The following is a 15578-nucleotide window of genomic DNA, read 5'->3' on the forward strand; positions in this document are numbered from 1 at the left end:
TGGATTGGAGATGCTTAATGTGAGTCTGGAAGGAGAGTTTACAGTTTAACCAGACACCTAGGTATTTGTAGTTGTCCACATATTCTAAGTCAGAACCGTCCAGAGTAGCGATGCTAGTCGGGCAGGAGGCAATCGGTTGAAGAGCATGCACTTAGTTTTACTTGCATTTAAAAGCAGTTGGAGGCCTCGGAAGGAGTCTTGTATAGCATTGAAGCTTGTTTGGAGGTTTGTTAGCACAGTGTCCAAAGAAGGGCCAGATGTATACAGAATGGTGTCGTCTGCGTAGAGGTGGATCAGAGAATCACCAGCAGCAAGAGCGACATCATTGATATATACAGAGAAAAGAGTCGCCCCAAGAATTGAACCCTGTGGCACCCTCATAGAGACTGCCAGAGGTCCGGACAACAGGCCCACCGATTGACACACTGAACTCTATCTGAGAAGTAGTTGGTGAACCAGGCGAGGCAGTCATTTGAGGAGCCAAGGCTATTGAGTCTGCCGATAAGAGTGCGCTGATTGACAGAGTTGAAAGCCTTGGCCAGGTCGATGAAGACGGCTGCACAGTATTGTCTTTTATCGATGGCGGTTATGATATCGTTTAGGACCTTGAGGGTGGCTGAGGTGCACCAATGACCAGCTCTGAAACCAGATTGCATAGCGGAGAAGGTATGTAGGGATTCAAAAAAATTGTTAACTTGGCTTTCGAAGACATTAGAAAGGCAGGGTAGAATATATATATAGGTGTGAAACAGTTTGGGTCTAGAGTGTCTCCCTATTTGAAGAGGGGGATGACCGTGGCAGCTTTCCAATCTTTGGGGATCTCAGACAATACGAAAGAGAGGTTGAACAGGCTAGTAATAGGGGTTGCAACAATTGCGGCGGATAATTTTAGAAAGAGAGGGTCCAGATGATTTGTAGGGATCCAGATTTTTTAGCTCTTTCAGAACATCAGCTGTCTGGATTTGGGTGAAGGAGAAGCAGGCTGTCAATAATGGACTAGTGAAACAAATACCAAAAGATAGTTTTTCAGTGGACTTTTCCTTGAAGCTGGAGACAGACAGCTCATTTGGGTGCTCATATGAAGCACAAAGACTGCGTTTGGGATAATAGGGTGGTCGTGTCTAACCCTGCTCATTCCTTCAACTCCGCTCCAAACAATTAATAGCCTATAGAGCTAATGGCCTGTATCACTAGACAGCTCATAGCGAATAGTGAGCTACAGGCAGGAATCAGCAATGCTAAATTGTAATTATTTTTGCCTCTATGGCCCATTTATTGCCTTACCTCCCTACATTTGCGCGCACTAAACATACATTTTTCTATTGTGTTATTGACTGTACGTTTGTTTATGTGCAACGTAACTCTGTGTTGCTGTTTTTGTCACACTGCTTTGCTTTATCTTGGCCAGGTCGCAGTTGTAAATGAAAACTCGTTCAACTGGCCTACCTCGTTAAATAAAGGTGAAATAAAAAATAAAAATCCCAGTAATGAGCCACCTATGGGGAGGGGGGGCCCCTTGTGGACACTGACCCAAATTGTCACGCTCACCCTGGGGAGACTGACATACCCCTTGAACCCTGTGAACACCATGGAACGCGGGGTAACCGAGGCAGCATTAAACATGGACAAGCGTCTAACATACGTTGTGATTTTGTGAGACTGTATAGCCTGCATGATCGGCACCTTGAAGGCACAGGGGGCTCTGGAAATGGCTGACGTAGTACCCCGTTTGCCAAACGTGGGAGCAGTCATTTTTTGTGGAGGCCCCTCGCTCCGGGATTTACCCCAGCCAAGTGATTGGAGGCTGCATGCAAACCCTGTTGATTTCTTCATTCCCTCCAACTCCAGGAACTAAAAATATAAATTGTGTTGCCATAACACCAGGGGAAAGCTAGTAAGTTATTCGTCAGAAGTTAAGCATGCTAGCCAACGTTACCCAGAACGCTTTTCAGCATAAGTTAGGCCAGCTAGCCTCTTTGACCGCAGCAAGGTCTGTTTAGAATAACTAAGCGAGCATACCAAACAAAAGAGCTACCCCAGCAACTTCACCATAGGGAGGCAAGAACCTGGCTAGCACACTATGCAGTGCTCGTTTAGCTAGCCTGGTCTCAAAAGTCCACATAGGACCGGATCGCTTCATCAACAAGTCTAGGAAGAGGCAAGCGGTGCTAGACCGAGGCAGACAGGTGGCGGGGGGGTACCCACCGAACCTGGCTGCCCTCTGAGTAGCCTCCCGTAACTGGTGACAGAGCGCACCGGAGCCGGTTGGGTGCAGGCAGCCACCACATACTACCGGTCCTATGGGCAGACAAGACATTTGCTCCCACCACTCAACCCAACTCCGCTTCCTGAATCTCGGTCTCAGCCTAGGTACCAGCATCCAGGACCTTGGCTGGGACCGAGATGCAGGAAGCGTTGGTAACTACACATTCTGTAAATCGTGAGTGAGTATCTTCCAGAGAAATGCTATAACCGCACGACTGGGAAAATGATCTCGACCCAGAACCCGGCTTAGCCATCATCGTCTCTGTCGTTTTCGTAGCCATCTTACTCATTGCACCAGCAAATAGAATAACTAATTGTGATTAGAAAACGTATTAGAACAAGGGCAACCTTCAGTGTACAACCTTCAGCACACAACATCCAGGGTGTCAATAGGCTCTACCACTATGGGACAGTTTATATGGTGCAACCTAAGATCGTCTTGTTTTGCAATTGTTTTAGTGGCGTGAATCGTTTCTGTTCATACCGAAATGAAGGAATGAATCCGAGCATCATGCTTATCACCTGTGGAAGGTGGGGCTTCCAGCGAGACGGTGATTTAATTGGCCTTGTCAGGCGTGATTGTAGATCCTTCAAGCGAAATTGAGAGTGCGACCCCCCCCATATTCAACTAAAAACAACATGACATTCAGTCAACCTAAAATCAATTTCCTAATCAATACATAGCAGTTTCTCAGACAGCAATAAGTCAATTATTCAAAAGCAGAGTGATTAATGAATAGCGTATAATCCATAATATGAGAGGAACCAGCCTGCAGCATCCTCATATTCACAACCCAGTAACACTATCAAATCTAAGTCTCACACACACATACATGGGTTAACCTCCTGCCCAACCTTAGAGGGTGAGTATGGCAACAGTGTTTCTGAACCGTGATGTCAGCTCCTTGACATGGGCTTCACAGCTGGCTGCTTGTGTGAGGTGAGAGAGAGGGAACCCTCAGTGTGCTGTGTCCTGTCTGTGACACCACAGTCTGACTCAGTCAGGGCAGGGGAGTGGGGCCATCCCATCAGAAGGCCAGCTCAGTGGCCCACAGTCCCCACCCCATCACACAGGACCTAGGCCAGTGCTGGGAGCAGCTAGTAGAGATCAGAGGGCTGGGGAGAGACCCCCGACCTGCCTGCTGCCAACTACACACATCTAGGGGGAAAGTCCTGGAGAGCTTGCCTAGCTGGCACTGCTGCCCAACCATAACCTTCATGAGTCCAAGTCACAGCTGACAGAGACAAGAGAATAATATACTATATATGGACTAATCAACTCACACCAGTGTTTATGTGCACACCAATCCCAATTCTATCTTCATTGTAATATCAGTCATATTTTAATTGTGTGTGTTTACAGGTTGTATTCAAATTAGAAATTGGCCATGGAGCTGAGCATTGGTGAGTTCTATTTCTGTCATGTAAAACAAACACATCCTCCTAAATCAACACCCTTCCACTTTATAGCCTGCCCGCCACTGACAGTTTCCTGATCCAGTTGGAGTCCTTCCAGACCAACCCTGAGTACCAGGCGAATTAATATAGCATTTCTATTGGAGCCATGTTGCTCTCAACCGGATGCTGTTAGACATTTCCATGTTAGTCATGTAGACCAACCAAAAGCTCTGTGGATTAACTAATTACAGATGAACAAGGTCTAGGCTATAGCCAAACCATAATAGACCCTACATATATCACACTGAGCACACACACTGGTTGAATCCACGTCATTCCAATAAAATGACGTTGAACCAACGTGGAATAGACGTTGAATTGACATCTGTGCCCAGTGGGATGGTACATATTTGATATGCAGAACAAGTCTATTCCCAGTCCCACCAATTTCACAGGCTGTTAGACAGCAATCTGAAGCAAAATGAACTTGTTCCTGATCGTCTTAAAAAGCAGACTTAACACACACAGCCAGAGGAGCACACAGTGGACAGTCAGTGCACATGAATTAGTCTGCCCTGTTCCCACAACGCTTCTTCCCTCGTCAGCTCTGTGTACTGGCTAATCATTTCCAAGCCTCTAGCTGATCTCACACTGACAATATATCCCTCACCGCGGGTGCACTCGACTTTTACCAAGCTTGTTTAACTGGCTTTAAGAGCAAAAAACAATATCTCCAGAAGTTGGAGGCCAAACGTAAACATTCCTGGGCTTTTAAACAATTAGGCTAATTCGAAAAATGTCTGTTCTGTGGTTTACTCAGTCAAAATAGAACACGAAGTGAACGGCTGACAAGGACACTTATTCCCAGAGAAGAACATCACCCTCAAATAATTTATTCATCCAAAGAAAGCAAGCAGGGAATCTGAACAAAAAACAAGTACTAAAAGCCACAAAACACAATCCCCACCAATTGTGTCTTGATTATGAGTGTCTATTGATTGTCACAACAAACCTCTAATGAATATCAAGGCAGGTCTGAACAACAAGCATCTTAAACCTCCTAATGTTAATCCCTGGGTAAAGAGTTGACCAGATGATGTAGAGCAGGGGTGTCAAACTCATTCCACGGAGGGCCTAGTGTCTGCAGGTTTTTGGTTTTTCCCTTTCAATAAAGCCCTAGACAACCAGGTGTGGGGAGTTCCTAACTAATTAGTGATGTTAATTCATCAATCAAGTACAAGGGAGGAGCGAAAACCCGCAGACACTCGGCCCTCCGTGGAATGAGTTTGACACCTGTGATGTAGAGGAAAAGCACAGCCCTCACAGACAATCACCTAAAAAAAAGATGATAAACTCCCTCTGCTGGTCAAAATATAAACAAAGCAACCCGCAAGAATTCCATTCAGTAACATCAAGGGGCAGTTTGAAAATAAAATCTAGGCTAAAAAACAATAACATCCCTTGCTACATCACATTATATGAACTGGTTCTGGAAAATTTTCTAGGATAAATATTAAATCCCAGTAAGAAAATCCCCACTGTACTCACTATTAGTCTGTATTATGATATTTGGACTTTCCCTCAGGTTTAGTTTACCTCCCAAGTTTTGGAGTAAATCAAGTTATGTGCATAATTCATGTGATATTGAAGTGGTACAGTAGGTCTGAAGCAAAAAACATTGTGTTCACCTCTTTGAATTCTAAATTATGTTAATGTGGACAGCAGATCACATTTTCAGTCACATTTCTTTCAAGTCTGCCTCATGGTTCTACTCACCGAAACTGACCTCGGTGGTAGTATCCATCTGGGGTCTTTTTCTTCAACATTGAGTAGAGGGCCAGTCTGAACACCCTCTCGTTTCCAAAGTGGTGTCGAGCGTAGTCAGAGTACAGCTTCTTTAAACCCTGGGAGACAGCACCGACAGACATGGGGATGTGCACAATGTCACGTCTGACCAGATATGGATGTTTCTGAACACACCCATCCACCCTGACCCCACACAGTAACAAAGTATTCTCTAGGGTGCCTGTTGTCTGGTGGGAACAATAACACCAGCAGGAAATATGTCATCCACTGCCAACAAACCGATAAAGCAGGGGGCTCCCATCTTTCCCTCCTACTATCCCCCCCTCCAGGTCAAATGCTCCTCATCGCTCCTCCCCTTGCCAGATCACTGTACACCGACTGCCATAACCATCATTCACTCAGCCAGGATGGTAAACATGTCACACAGTGTACCGCTGCAACAAATTCACTCAACCCGAGTGAATATCATTGTTCACAATTTGATCAAAGGGCCTTCTTCCTTCCATGGGAGAGTGACTTTGTATAAAGATACTGTTAAGTTTATAAATGGCTTACACTATCAAAGCATATCCAGACTATCACACCCAGCCATGATTGGAGGCCCATAGGGCGGCGCACAATTGGCTCGGCGTCGTGCCAGTTTGGCCGTCATTGTAAATAAGAATTTGTTCTTAACTGACTTGCCTAGCTAAATAAAAGGTTACATTTATAAAAAAAACTGTTAGGTATTATATTGTATTATTACAACTACTGATTTTCATTCCTAAGTCACTGAATGTGCATGATCAGACTTATTTCATGATAATCTACGCATTATTATAATCAATTACATTATCATAAGGACTTTGGTCTTGCAGCGTAGAAATAGATGAACATTCATTTAAATTGATTTGAGTCAATCAAGATGTCTCGACTAAATTGATATGAAAGGCAGAATAAATACACACACTTGGCTTTGAATTATCTTAATATTCTCTGAACCACTAACAATCTTACCTACTCAACCAAATAAGGTATCCCTCAAAGGCAGAAAAGGTTGCCAGTAAGAAGGGATAGTGAAGCTGCGCTCGACCTCCACACAGCTGTGTTCTCTCTATGGATATCGTTCCAGCAGGAGGGATGAGGCTCACCTGACTGTGTAGCTGAGGAGTTTTGGACAGCTTCATGAAGGTAAGGTGAGGCTTGAAGGCTTTGCGGTCACCAGAGGAGAGGCATTTCTCCTCAAACGTTTTCCTCACAAGACCTGGAGCAAATGACCAGAGACAGAGCGAGGGTGATGGGAAAAACAAAAGTAGATCTATTTGTAGTTCAGGACCACGAGGGAGAGAGCAACTTTAAGCCAGGGTGGTGTAAGACAAGGAGATAATTAATAGGAGGAGAGGGCGGCGGGTATAGGGGTTAGTGGAAGAACACAAATGGGCAGTAAAAGACAGCAGCTGATAATCTGTTAGTGTCTCTATTTTAGGGAAGCTTTCTCCATCTATAAAGCACAGCTTCATTGAAATTCATTGGAATCAAGAATAGTCTGAAGGGTGACAATATTAACCTATCACTCGTGTGCCACTTGTGAATTATATGTTGTCACCTGTGAATGGTGCCCAGCAACAAAAAAGCAATGCCTTTTCTATGATTTTTTAAACTTTTTCGAATCATACGCGCACACCTCATGTAGCCTAGCCCAGAGGCCTATATGTTTTGATAAGGTTTGGATCACAACTAGAGAACATAACTTCTTAAAAGTAAGCACCTTAATCCGCTTTACAAGGGGTGTTGAGCCTGTGACAACCCTCCCACTCTGTCTGCTCGTTTTCCTTAACAGGTGGGCGGAGCCAGGAGGGTCGTCAGCAACATGGGACACCCCTGGGCTTGGGTGTGTTCCGGGTATAAATAAATACGCTTTACCCCCATACATTGAAGAGACTCTCTCCACGCAGACACACTTGTTTTTAGTTGTGGCGATTTGGGGCATCTTTGAGTTCATTTGTTTTGGCACCCCTCAACATCACCATCCATACATCTACACACACACACAGTTAAGTTTAATAAATATATTTTGTTATTCCGTTATCTCAATGTTTTCTCCCTTTTTGTTACGGGCTACAAGCCAGTTCGTGATAAGCCTAACTGGCATTCATAAACAGCGAGTGAGTTTCAAAGTTTGGGGAAGATATTTTTCACCATAAAAATGCACCTTTATAATAAAAGCATTACATGCATAATTGCATTTGCGGTCACTTTGATAATGGTGTTTTCTGCTAATGGAACATTTGTGCTTACAGCCTACTACAATGAGCGCATAGCTGCGCTTGTGAAGAAATGAACTATTAGGCTACCAACATTTTAAGCTAAATGTTGTGATCTTATGCATACATTGCGTAAAAAGGTTGATGCTAGTGGTATTAAATTTGGGATCTAGCGCATCCCACAACTGTCCCAGACCATGTTCGGAATATTTATTTCTGGCACAGAATGTCAACTTTTGTACTATGGGGGATAGTAGATTGACATACGCTAGTGTTTTTGCTGTTCGTTAAGCCTACTCATCTTGTTGGCTGATGAAAAGTAAAATGTGGACAGTTATTCCAATATCTTCAATATGCACCTCAGAATTGGATAAGGACACTCACAGTTGCGTCCCCGATGGGTCTGTCTTCACTTGTAGCCTGTGAGAAAGACCCGATCACATGATGGAGAGTCATGTATGTGAGTAGTGGTTCGTGACCGCCACAGCCCCATCTATAACACACTATGTGAATTTGATCGGATCGCCCAAAAGGTTACATTCTCCGGTCCTAAATTGGTTTAGGACCTATTTAACCGTTAATGTTACACTTGGTGAACATAACTCAGAGAAAACATATCACATGTGGCGTTCAACAAGGTTCCATGTTGTGCAGTTTATACATAGTGATTTCAGAAAGTACTCAGATCCCTTGACTTCTTCCAAATTTTGTCACATTACAGCATTTCTCAAATGTATTAACCTGTTGAGGCTAGGGGGTGCTGTTGTCACTATTTATGTAAATCGTGTAATTTTTTAAACGGCTTCCTACTAAATTCTTGATCGTACAATATGCATATTATTACTATTATTGGATAGAAAACAGTCTATAGTTTCTATAGGCGTTGGAACTTTGTCTCTGAGTGGAACAGAACTCATTCTACAGCAATTTCCCTGACATGGAGTCAGATTTCACACATTTTGGCCCCTGATCTGGAGTCAGTTTGAAGGCCACTGTTATAGCTATGAGCATACAGACACTGCTTACGTCTTCCCCTGGATGCCTTTACGTGATGACGATTTGAATGGTGTCGATTGCCCAATCACAGCCACTATAAATCAAAAAAACCTGTAGGTAGGAACTCTTTTCCAGTTGCGTCAGGCGCGCGGAGGACACCGACCCGCACTTGTTCCAAGCATTAGTGTAGGGAGTAATATTTCTCCGGTCATGTTTCTACTCGTTATAGGAGTTAAAAACATCATAAGGTAGTTAATTTAAACCGTTTTATAGCAATTTATACCCGTTTAGTGCGATTTTGGGACATTTATTTCTGAGACTTTTTGAAGAGCCGGGCAGGTTTCCAGTTCATGCCGAACGCAGTTGGCATTTCCACATGGCAAGAGGACAGCTTTCCACCAAAAGACGATTAGACCCAAGAAAGGATTCTTTGACCAAGATTCTGATGGAAGAACAGCTCAAAGTAGGAACAATTTATTATGATAAATCGTGTTTCTGTCGAAAAATATTAATGGCTTAGGACGCCATCTTGTTTGACGTAGCTTCGCTTGGCGCAAACTGTATTGAAAAGTAAGGATAATTAAAAAAATGTAATTCCGCGATTGTATTAAGAATTAAATTGTCTATCAATCGCTGTCCACCCTGTATTTTTTAGTTAAGTTTATGAGTATTTATGTATAAGACTAGATCACTGTCTAATATGGTGCACGACATTGTCTGACCAGCTGAGCTACTTTTGTCATTGTCTAACCATGATTTTGGTGGCTAAATATGCACATTTTCGAACAAACTGTATATGGATTGTGTAATATGATGTTACAGGAGTGTCATCGGAAGAATTCTGAGAAGGTTAGTGAAAAAATGTATATATTTTGGCGATGTTTACGTTATCGCTCTCTTTGGCTAGAATCAATGCTCTGGTAACGTTTGCATATGTGGTATGCTAATATAACAATTTATTGTGTTTTCGCTGTAAGACACTTAGAAAATCTGAAATATTGTCTGTATTCACAGGATCTGTGTCTTTCGATTAGTGTATGCTGTGTATTTTTACGAAATGTTTGATGATTAGTAGTTAGGTAAACACGTTGCTCATTGTAATTATTCTAGTCCATTTGTGATGGTGGGTGCAATTGTAAACTATGACATCTACCTGAAATATGCACATTTTTCTAACAAAACCTATCCTATACCATAAATATGTTATCAGACTGTCATCTGATGAGTTTTTTTCTTGGTTAGTGGCTATCAATATCTTAGTTTAGCCGAATTGGTGATAGCTACTGGTGTTGGTGGACAAAGAAAAGATGGTGGATTATGCTAATGTGTTTAGCTAATAGATTTACATCTTTACATATTGTGTCTTCCCTGTAAAACATTTTAAAAATCGGACATGTTGGCTGGATTCACAAGATCTGTGTCTTTCATTAGCTGTATTGGACTTTAATGTGTGAAAGTTAAATATTTTTTAAAAATATTTTTGGGGAATTCCGCGGCTCTGCCTTTTCAGTGGGGGTGGGGGGGGGGGTGCCGCTAGCGGCACCCCAGTCCTAGACAGGTTAAAAACATTTTCCCACATCAACCTACAACCAATACCCCATAATGAATTCTTACTTTTGTGTTGGCATATTTCTGCTTTACCAAATGAGGAGAGTTACAAACTACACACCAGTCAAAGTTAAAAACTCGACTTCAAGTGTGGTTTGCTCACCTCTTTCTTTAAAAAAAACTAAGCTTAAAATGTGGTATCCACTCGGCTCGCTGCCTCTCAGATCAAAGGTGGGTCCATCTGCTTCGTTCCCGAAGTGTGGTTTCCCTGAGATCCCAAGTTTGAGGGATCCCTCGTGCACGATTTGCCCAGATCTTCAGGAGCAGTCACCGAGTGAGGATTCACATCCCATCCTCGTCGCCAAATGTGGTGGCATATTTCTGTATTACCGAATGAGGAGAGAGAGAAAAACTTCACACACAAGTCAGAATTATACCTAAACTACATCTTTAATAATAATAAGCTTTGCAATAGCATTTGACTTTCAACAATTCACTATTTCTATTGAACAGTTGAGAGTGTCTACAGAAAATTACAAAGATCTTTTATAGCCAAGATCCACCCCCCTAGTCGACATGAGAAACCACAGATATATTAGGAACTGTTCACGAAGAAAGACTTTTACTTGAGAGAGGAGTATTCCATAGCCAGATAGCATTCGCTATACATTATCGTTCAGTTTGGTCTCTAAGACGAGGTTCTAATCTCGTTCCTGGTACTTCATAGTACAAAAACACCAACTCATCCAATGGCATATATCAAATGTCAACTCTAGATACTCCCATCTCAAGTAAACCCCCTCCTGACCCCACTCCTGGACAAGCTCACCGAGGGGAGTGAGCCTCTAGGTCATACACTATCCCAGGATAAGTGCAAGATCAGAGAGGACATACAATGTTTCCAGACACGGCCATACACCTCCCCCCAATGGGAAAAGGAGGGAGTGACTGGCGCACAGACATTGTGGAGACAAGTAATTGGTTCCCCATTAATCACGCTATCCCATCACATGGTTTAAGAATAGGTAAAGACACATTCACATATGAAGACAATGTTCCATTCTGTCCTCTTCCCTTTCTGATATTCTGCATAGCACCAGGGACATGTGAAAGACAAGCCTGACCTCTCCCCTCTCTGGGCCCCAAGTGACTGAGCCCTAGAGAGGGAAAAGTGCAACTGCCAACACTATAGTCCAAAGGGATACATTCTAATGACAAGTATCTCACATAAGCATATTATGCAAATAAAACATCTTAATTATCTATGTTACCCAACTAATTCTGATTCATCCGCCACACTTTACACAAGTACTCAGACCATTTGCTATGAGACTCAATTGAGCTAACGTGCATCCTGTTTCCATTGATCATCCTTGATGTTTCTACAACTTGGTAAAATCAATTGATTGGACATGATTTGGAAAGGCACACACTTGTCTATATAACAGGTCCCACTGTTGACAGTGCATGTCAGAGCAAAAACCAGGCTATGAGGTCGAAGGAAGTCTCTGAGGTCGAATGAAGTCTCTCTCACATGGGTCTGCCTACCCATGTGAGAGACGCAGACTCGGTCTCAACCTTTAAGTCTTTACTGAAGACATATCTCTTCAGTAGGTCATATGATTGAGTGTAGTCTGGCCCAGGAGTGTGAAGGTGAACGGAAAGGCTCTGGAGCAACGAACCGCCCTTGCTGTCTCTGCCTGGCCGGTTCCCCTCTCTCCACTGGGATTCTCTGCCTCTAACCCTATTACAGGGGCTGAGTCACTGGCTTACTGGTGCTCTTTCATGCCGTCCCTAGGAGGGGTGCGTCACTTGAGTGGATTGAGTCACTGACGTGATCTTCCTGTCTGGGTTGGCGCCCCCCCTTGGTTTGTGCTGTGGTGGAGATCTTTGTGGGCTATACTCGGCCTTGTCTCAGGATTGTAAGTTGGTGGTTGAAGATATCCCTCTAGTGGTGTGGGGGCTGTGCTTTGGCAAAGTGGGTGGGGTTATATCCTTCCTGTTTGGCCCTGTCCGGGGGTATCATCGGATGGGGCCACAGTGTCTCCTGACCCCTCCTGTCTCAGCCTCCAGTATTTATGCTGCAGTAGTTTATGTGTCGGGGGGCTAGGGTCAGTTGGTTATATCTGGAGTACTTCTCCTGTCTTATCCAGTGTCCTGTGTGAATTTAAATATGCTCTCTCTAATTCTCTCCTTCTCTCTTTCTTTCTCTCTCTCGGACAACCTGAGCCCTAGGACCATACGCCAGGACTACCGGGCACGATGACTCCTTGCTGTCCCCAGTCCACCTGGCCTTGCTGCTGTTCCAGTTTCAACTGTTCTGCCTGCAGTTATGGAACCCCTACCTGTCCCAGACCTGCTGCTTTCAACTCTTAATGATCGGCTATGAAAAGCCAAATGACATTTATTCCTGATTATTATTTGACCATGCTTGTCATTTATGAACATTTTGAAAATCTTGGCTCTCTCTAATTCTCTCCGTCTCTCTTTCTTTCTCTCTCTCGGAGAACCTGAGCCCTAGGACCATACGTCAGGACTACCGGGCATGATGACTCCTTGCTGTCCCCAGTCCACCTGGCCTTGCTGCTGTTCCAGTTTCAACTGTTCTGCCTGCGGTTATGGAACCCCTACCTGTCCCAGACCTGCTGCTTTCAACTCTTAATGATCGGCTATGAAAAGCCAAATTACATTTATTCCTGATTATTATTTGACCATGCTTGTCATTTATGAACATTTTGAAAATCTTGGCTCTCTCTAATTCTCTCCTTCTCTCTTTCTTTCTCTCTCTCGGAGAACCTGAGCCCTAGGACCATACGTCAGGACTACCAGGCATGATGACTCCTTGCTGTCCCCAGTCCACCTGGCCTTGCTGCTGTTCCAGTTTCAACTGTTCTGCCTGCGGTTATGGAACCCCTACCTGTCCCAGACCTGCTGCTTTCAACTCTTAATGATCGGCTATGAAAAGCCAACTGACATTTATTCCTGATTATTATTTGACCATGCTTGTCACTTAAGAACATTTTGAACATCTTGGCCATGTTCTGTTATAATCTCCACCCGGCACAGCCAGAAGAAAACTGGCCACCCCTCATAGCCTGGTTCCTCTCTAGGTTTCTTCCTAGGTTTTGGCCTTTCTAGGGAGTTTTTCCTAGCCACTGTGCTTCTACACCTGCATTGCTTGCTGTTTGGGGTTTTAGGCTGGGTTTCTGTACAGCACTTTGAGATATTAGCTGATGTACGAAGGGCTATATAACTTGATTTGATGATTTGTAGAGCTCCGAGACAGGATTGTGTCAAGGCACAGATCTGGGAAAGGGTACCAAGAAATGTCTGCAGCATTGAAGGTCCCCAAGAACACAGTGTCCCCCATCATTCTTAAATGGAAGAAGTTTGGAACCACCAAGACTCTTCCTAGAGCTGGCCGCCCAGCCAAATTGAGCAATCGGGGGAGAAGGGCCTTGGTCAGGGAGGTGACCAAGAACCTGATGGTCACTCTGACAGAGCTCTAGAGTTCCTCTGTGGAGATGGGAGAACCTTCCACAATCTCTGCAGCACTGCACCAATGAGGCCTTTACGGTAGAGTGGAAGCCCGTTTTGAGCTTGCCAAAACACACCTAAAGGACTCAGACCATTACAAACAAGATTCTCTGGTCTGATGAAACCAAGATTGAACACTTTAGCCTGAATGCCAAGCGTCACATCTGGAGGAAACCTGGCACCATCCCTACGGTGAAGCATGGTGGTGGCAGCATCATGCTGTGGGGATGTTTTTCAGCGGCAGAGACTGGGAGACTAGTCAGCATCGAGGGAAAGATGAACGGAGTAAAGTACAGAGAGATCCTTGATGAAGTCCTGGGCACTCTGGAGCAGGTTCTCAGACTGGGGCGAAGGATCACCTTCCAACAGGACAATGATCCTAAGCACACAGCTTTGAGACAAGTCTCTGAATGTCCTTGAGTGGCCCAGCCAGAGCCTGGACTTGAACCAGATCGAACATCTCTGGAGAGACCTGAAAATAGCTGTGCATCGACGCTCCCCACCCAACCTGACAGAGCTTGAGAGGATCTGCAGAGAAGAATGTGAGAAACTCCCCATATAAAGGTGTGCCAAGCTTGTAGCTTCTAACCCAAAGAGACTCGAGGCTGTAATCGCCGCCAAAGGTGCTCCAACAAATTACTGAGTAAAGGGGGAATGAAACTGTGGACATTCTTAAAACATACCTTTTTAGCGTCGCTTTTCCTTAGGGTGCTTTTTAGTCATTCATTTAATTGTTATTCTTTAGTTTATCCTTTTATGTAGTAAATATTTAAGTTATTTTCATTGTTAATTCGATATTTTTTTTCCTCCTGTGACTCACATTGCGTTGCATTCCATGTCTGAAATGTGCTGTATAAATAATTGATATTGCAGCTTAAATAATAATTTATGAAAGCATACCATTTAAAATGGCTAAAAACAATCCTCATATACACAGATTTATTCTAAAATTGGCAGCCCAACTCACATCAATATACAGCTAGAAAGGCACGGTGAGTGACGTCAAAGATTCCGCACATGGGATAAAAGCAGGTGGAGGAGGATGGGAAGAGGGAGAGTAAGGAGAGGGGGGTTGGGTGGGGGAGCAGCAGCCGACTAGCAGTAGAACCCACATGCGATCTGGACCAGTTTGACAAGGTTCTACAAAACGCCAGCTTCCTGAAGTGTCCGATGCTGTGGAAGGGCAGTATGAGCTCTCGCCCCCGCAGCAGGTCCTGCAGCGATGCCTTCATCTGGGCCACTGCACACACTGCCCTGCAGTCAGCAGAGCACAGCATTAATCCCCTCCATCCCTCTCTCTCTCTACTTCATCCTCTTTCCACCACAGTCACACACTGGCCAGTCAGGCTAATACATACATTTACCCCTGCAGTATTTATTGATGCAAATGTACATTTCCTGGGATGTGTACACAGTCAGACATGTAGCCATGTGTTAGTCATAGGGAGATACAGTTCTAGGACTATATATTTAGTGGCTATGGGGGTTCAAAAAAGTATGAGTGGTTGCCTACATTGAGTTTTACTGTATGTTTTCAGAAAATACCACACTGCACTGAATATTTTCACCTATGGACAAATTATATTTTAATCAATAGTCTCACTACAAATGTGTAGGATATAGAAACAGACAGAATATGGCATCTGCCATCTATAAACAGAGGGTGGCTGTTTGGTTGAAATAGGTGAGATCAGCTGCAGATACTCACAAGTTTACTTCCTCTTGACTGGCCAAGTGGGTCACCAGCGTGATGTGGAGACTGGCTACAGGCACCAGAGCCCGAAA

The 15578-nt window shown here is 44.0% G+C and overlaps 1 protein-coding gene across 1 annotated transcript in view; it reads right to left on the minus strand.

Annotated features, from left to right (window-relative positions):
* LOC129817120 (A-kinase anchor protein 7-like) overlaps positions 1-15578 on the minus strand; it is a gene marked incomplete at its 5' end in the record, with an annotated part of 46161 nt that extends 30583 nt beyond the window's left edge. Inside the window, 5 exons of the mRNA XM_055872060.1 lie at positions 415-432; positions 5450-5567; positions 6600-6712; positions 14890-15047; positions 15502-15578. Of these exons, the coding sequence (XP_055728035.1) occupies positions 415-432; positions 5450-5567; positions 6600-6712; positions 14890-15047; positions 15502-15578 (484 nt within the window). The remainder of the gene's footprint in view (positions 1-414; positions 433-5449; positions 5568-6599; positions 6713-14889; positions 15048-15501) is intronic.

The sequence above is a fragment of the Salvelinus fontinalis genome, chromosome 20 (assembly GCF_029448725.1).
Source record: "Salvelinus fontinalis isolate EN_2023a chromosome 20, ASM2944872v1, whole genome shotgun sequence".
NCBI lineage: Eukaryota > Metazoa > Chordata > Actinopteri > Salmoniformes > Salmonidae > Salvelinus > Salvelinus fontinalis.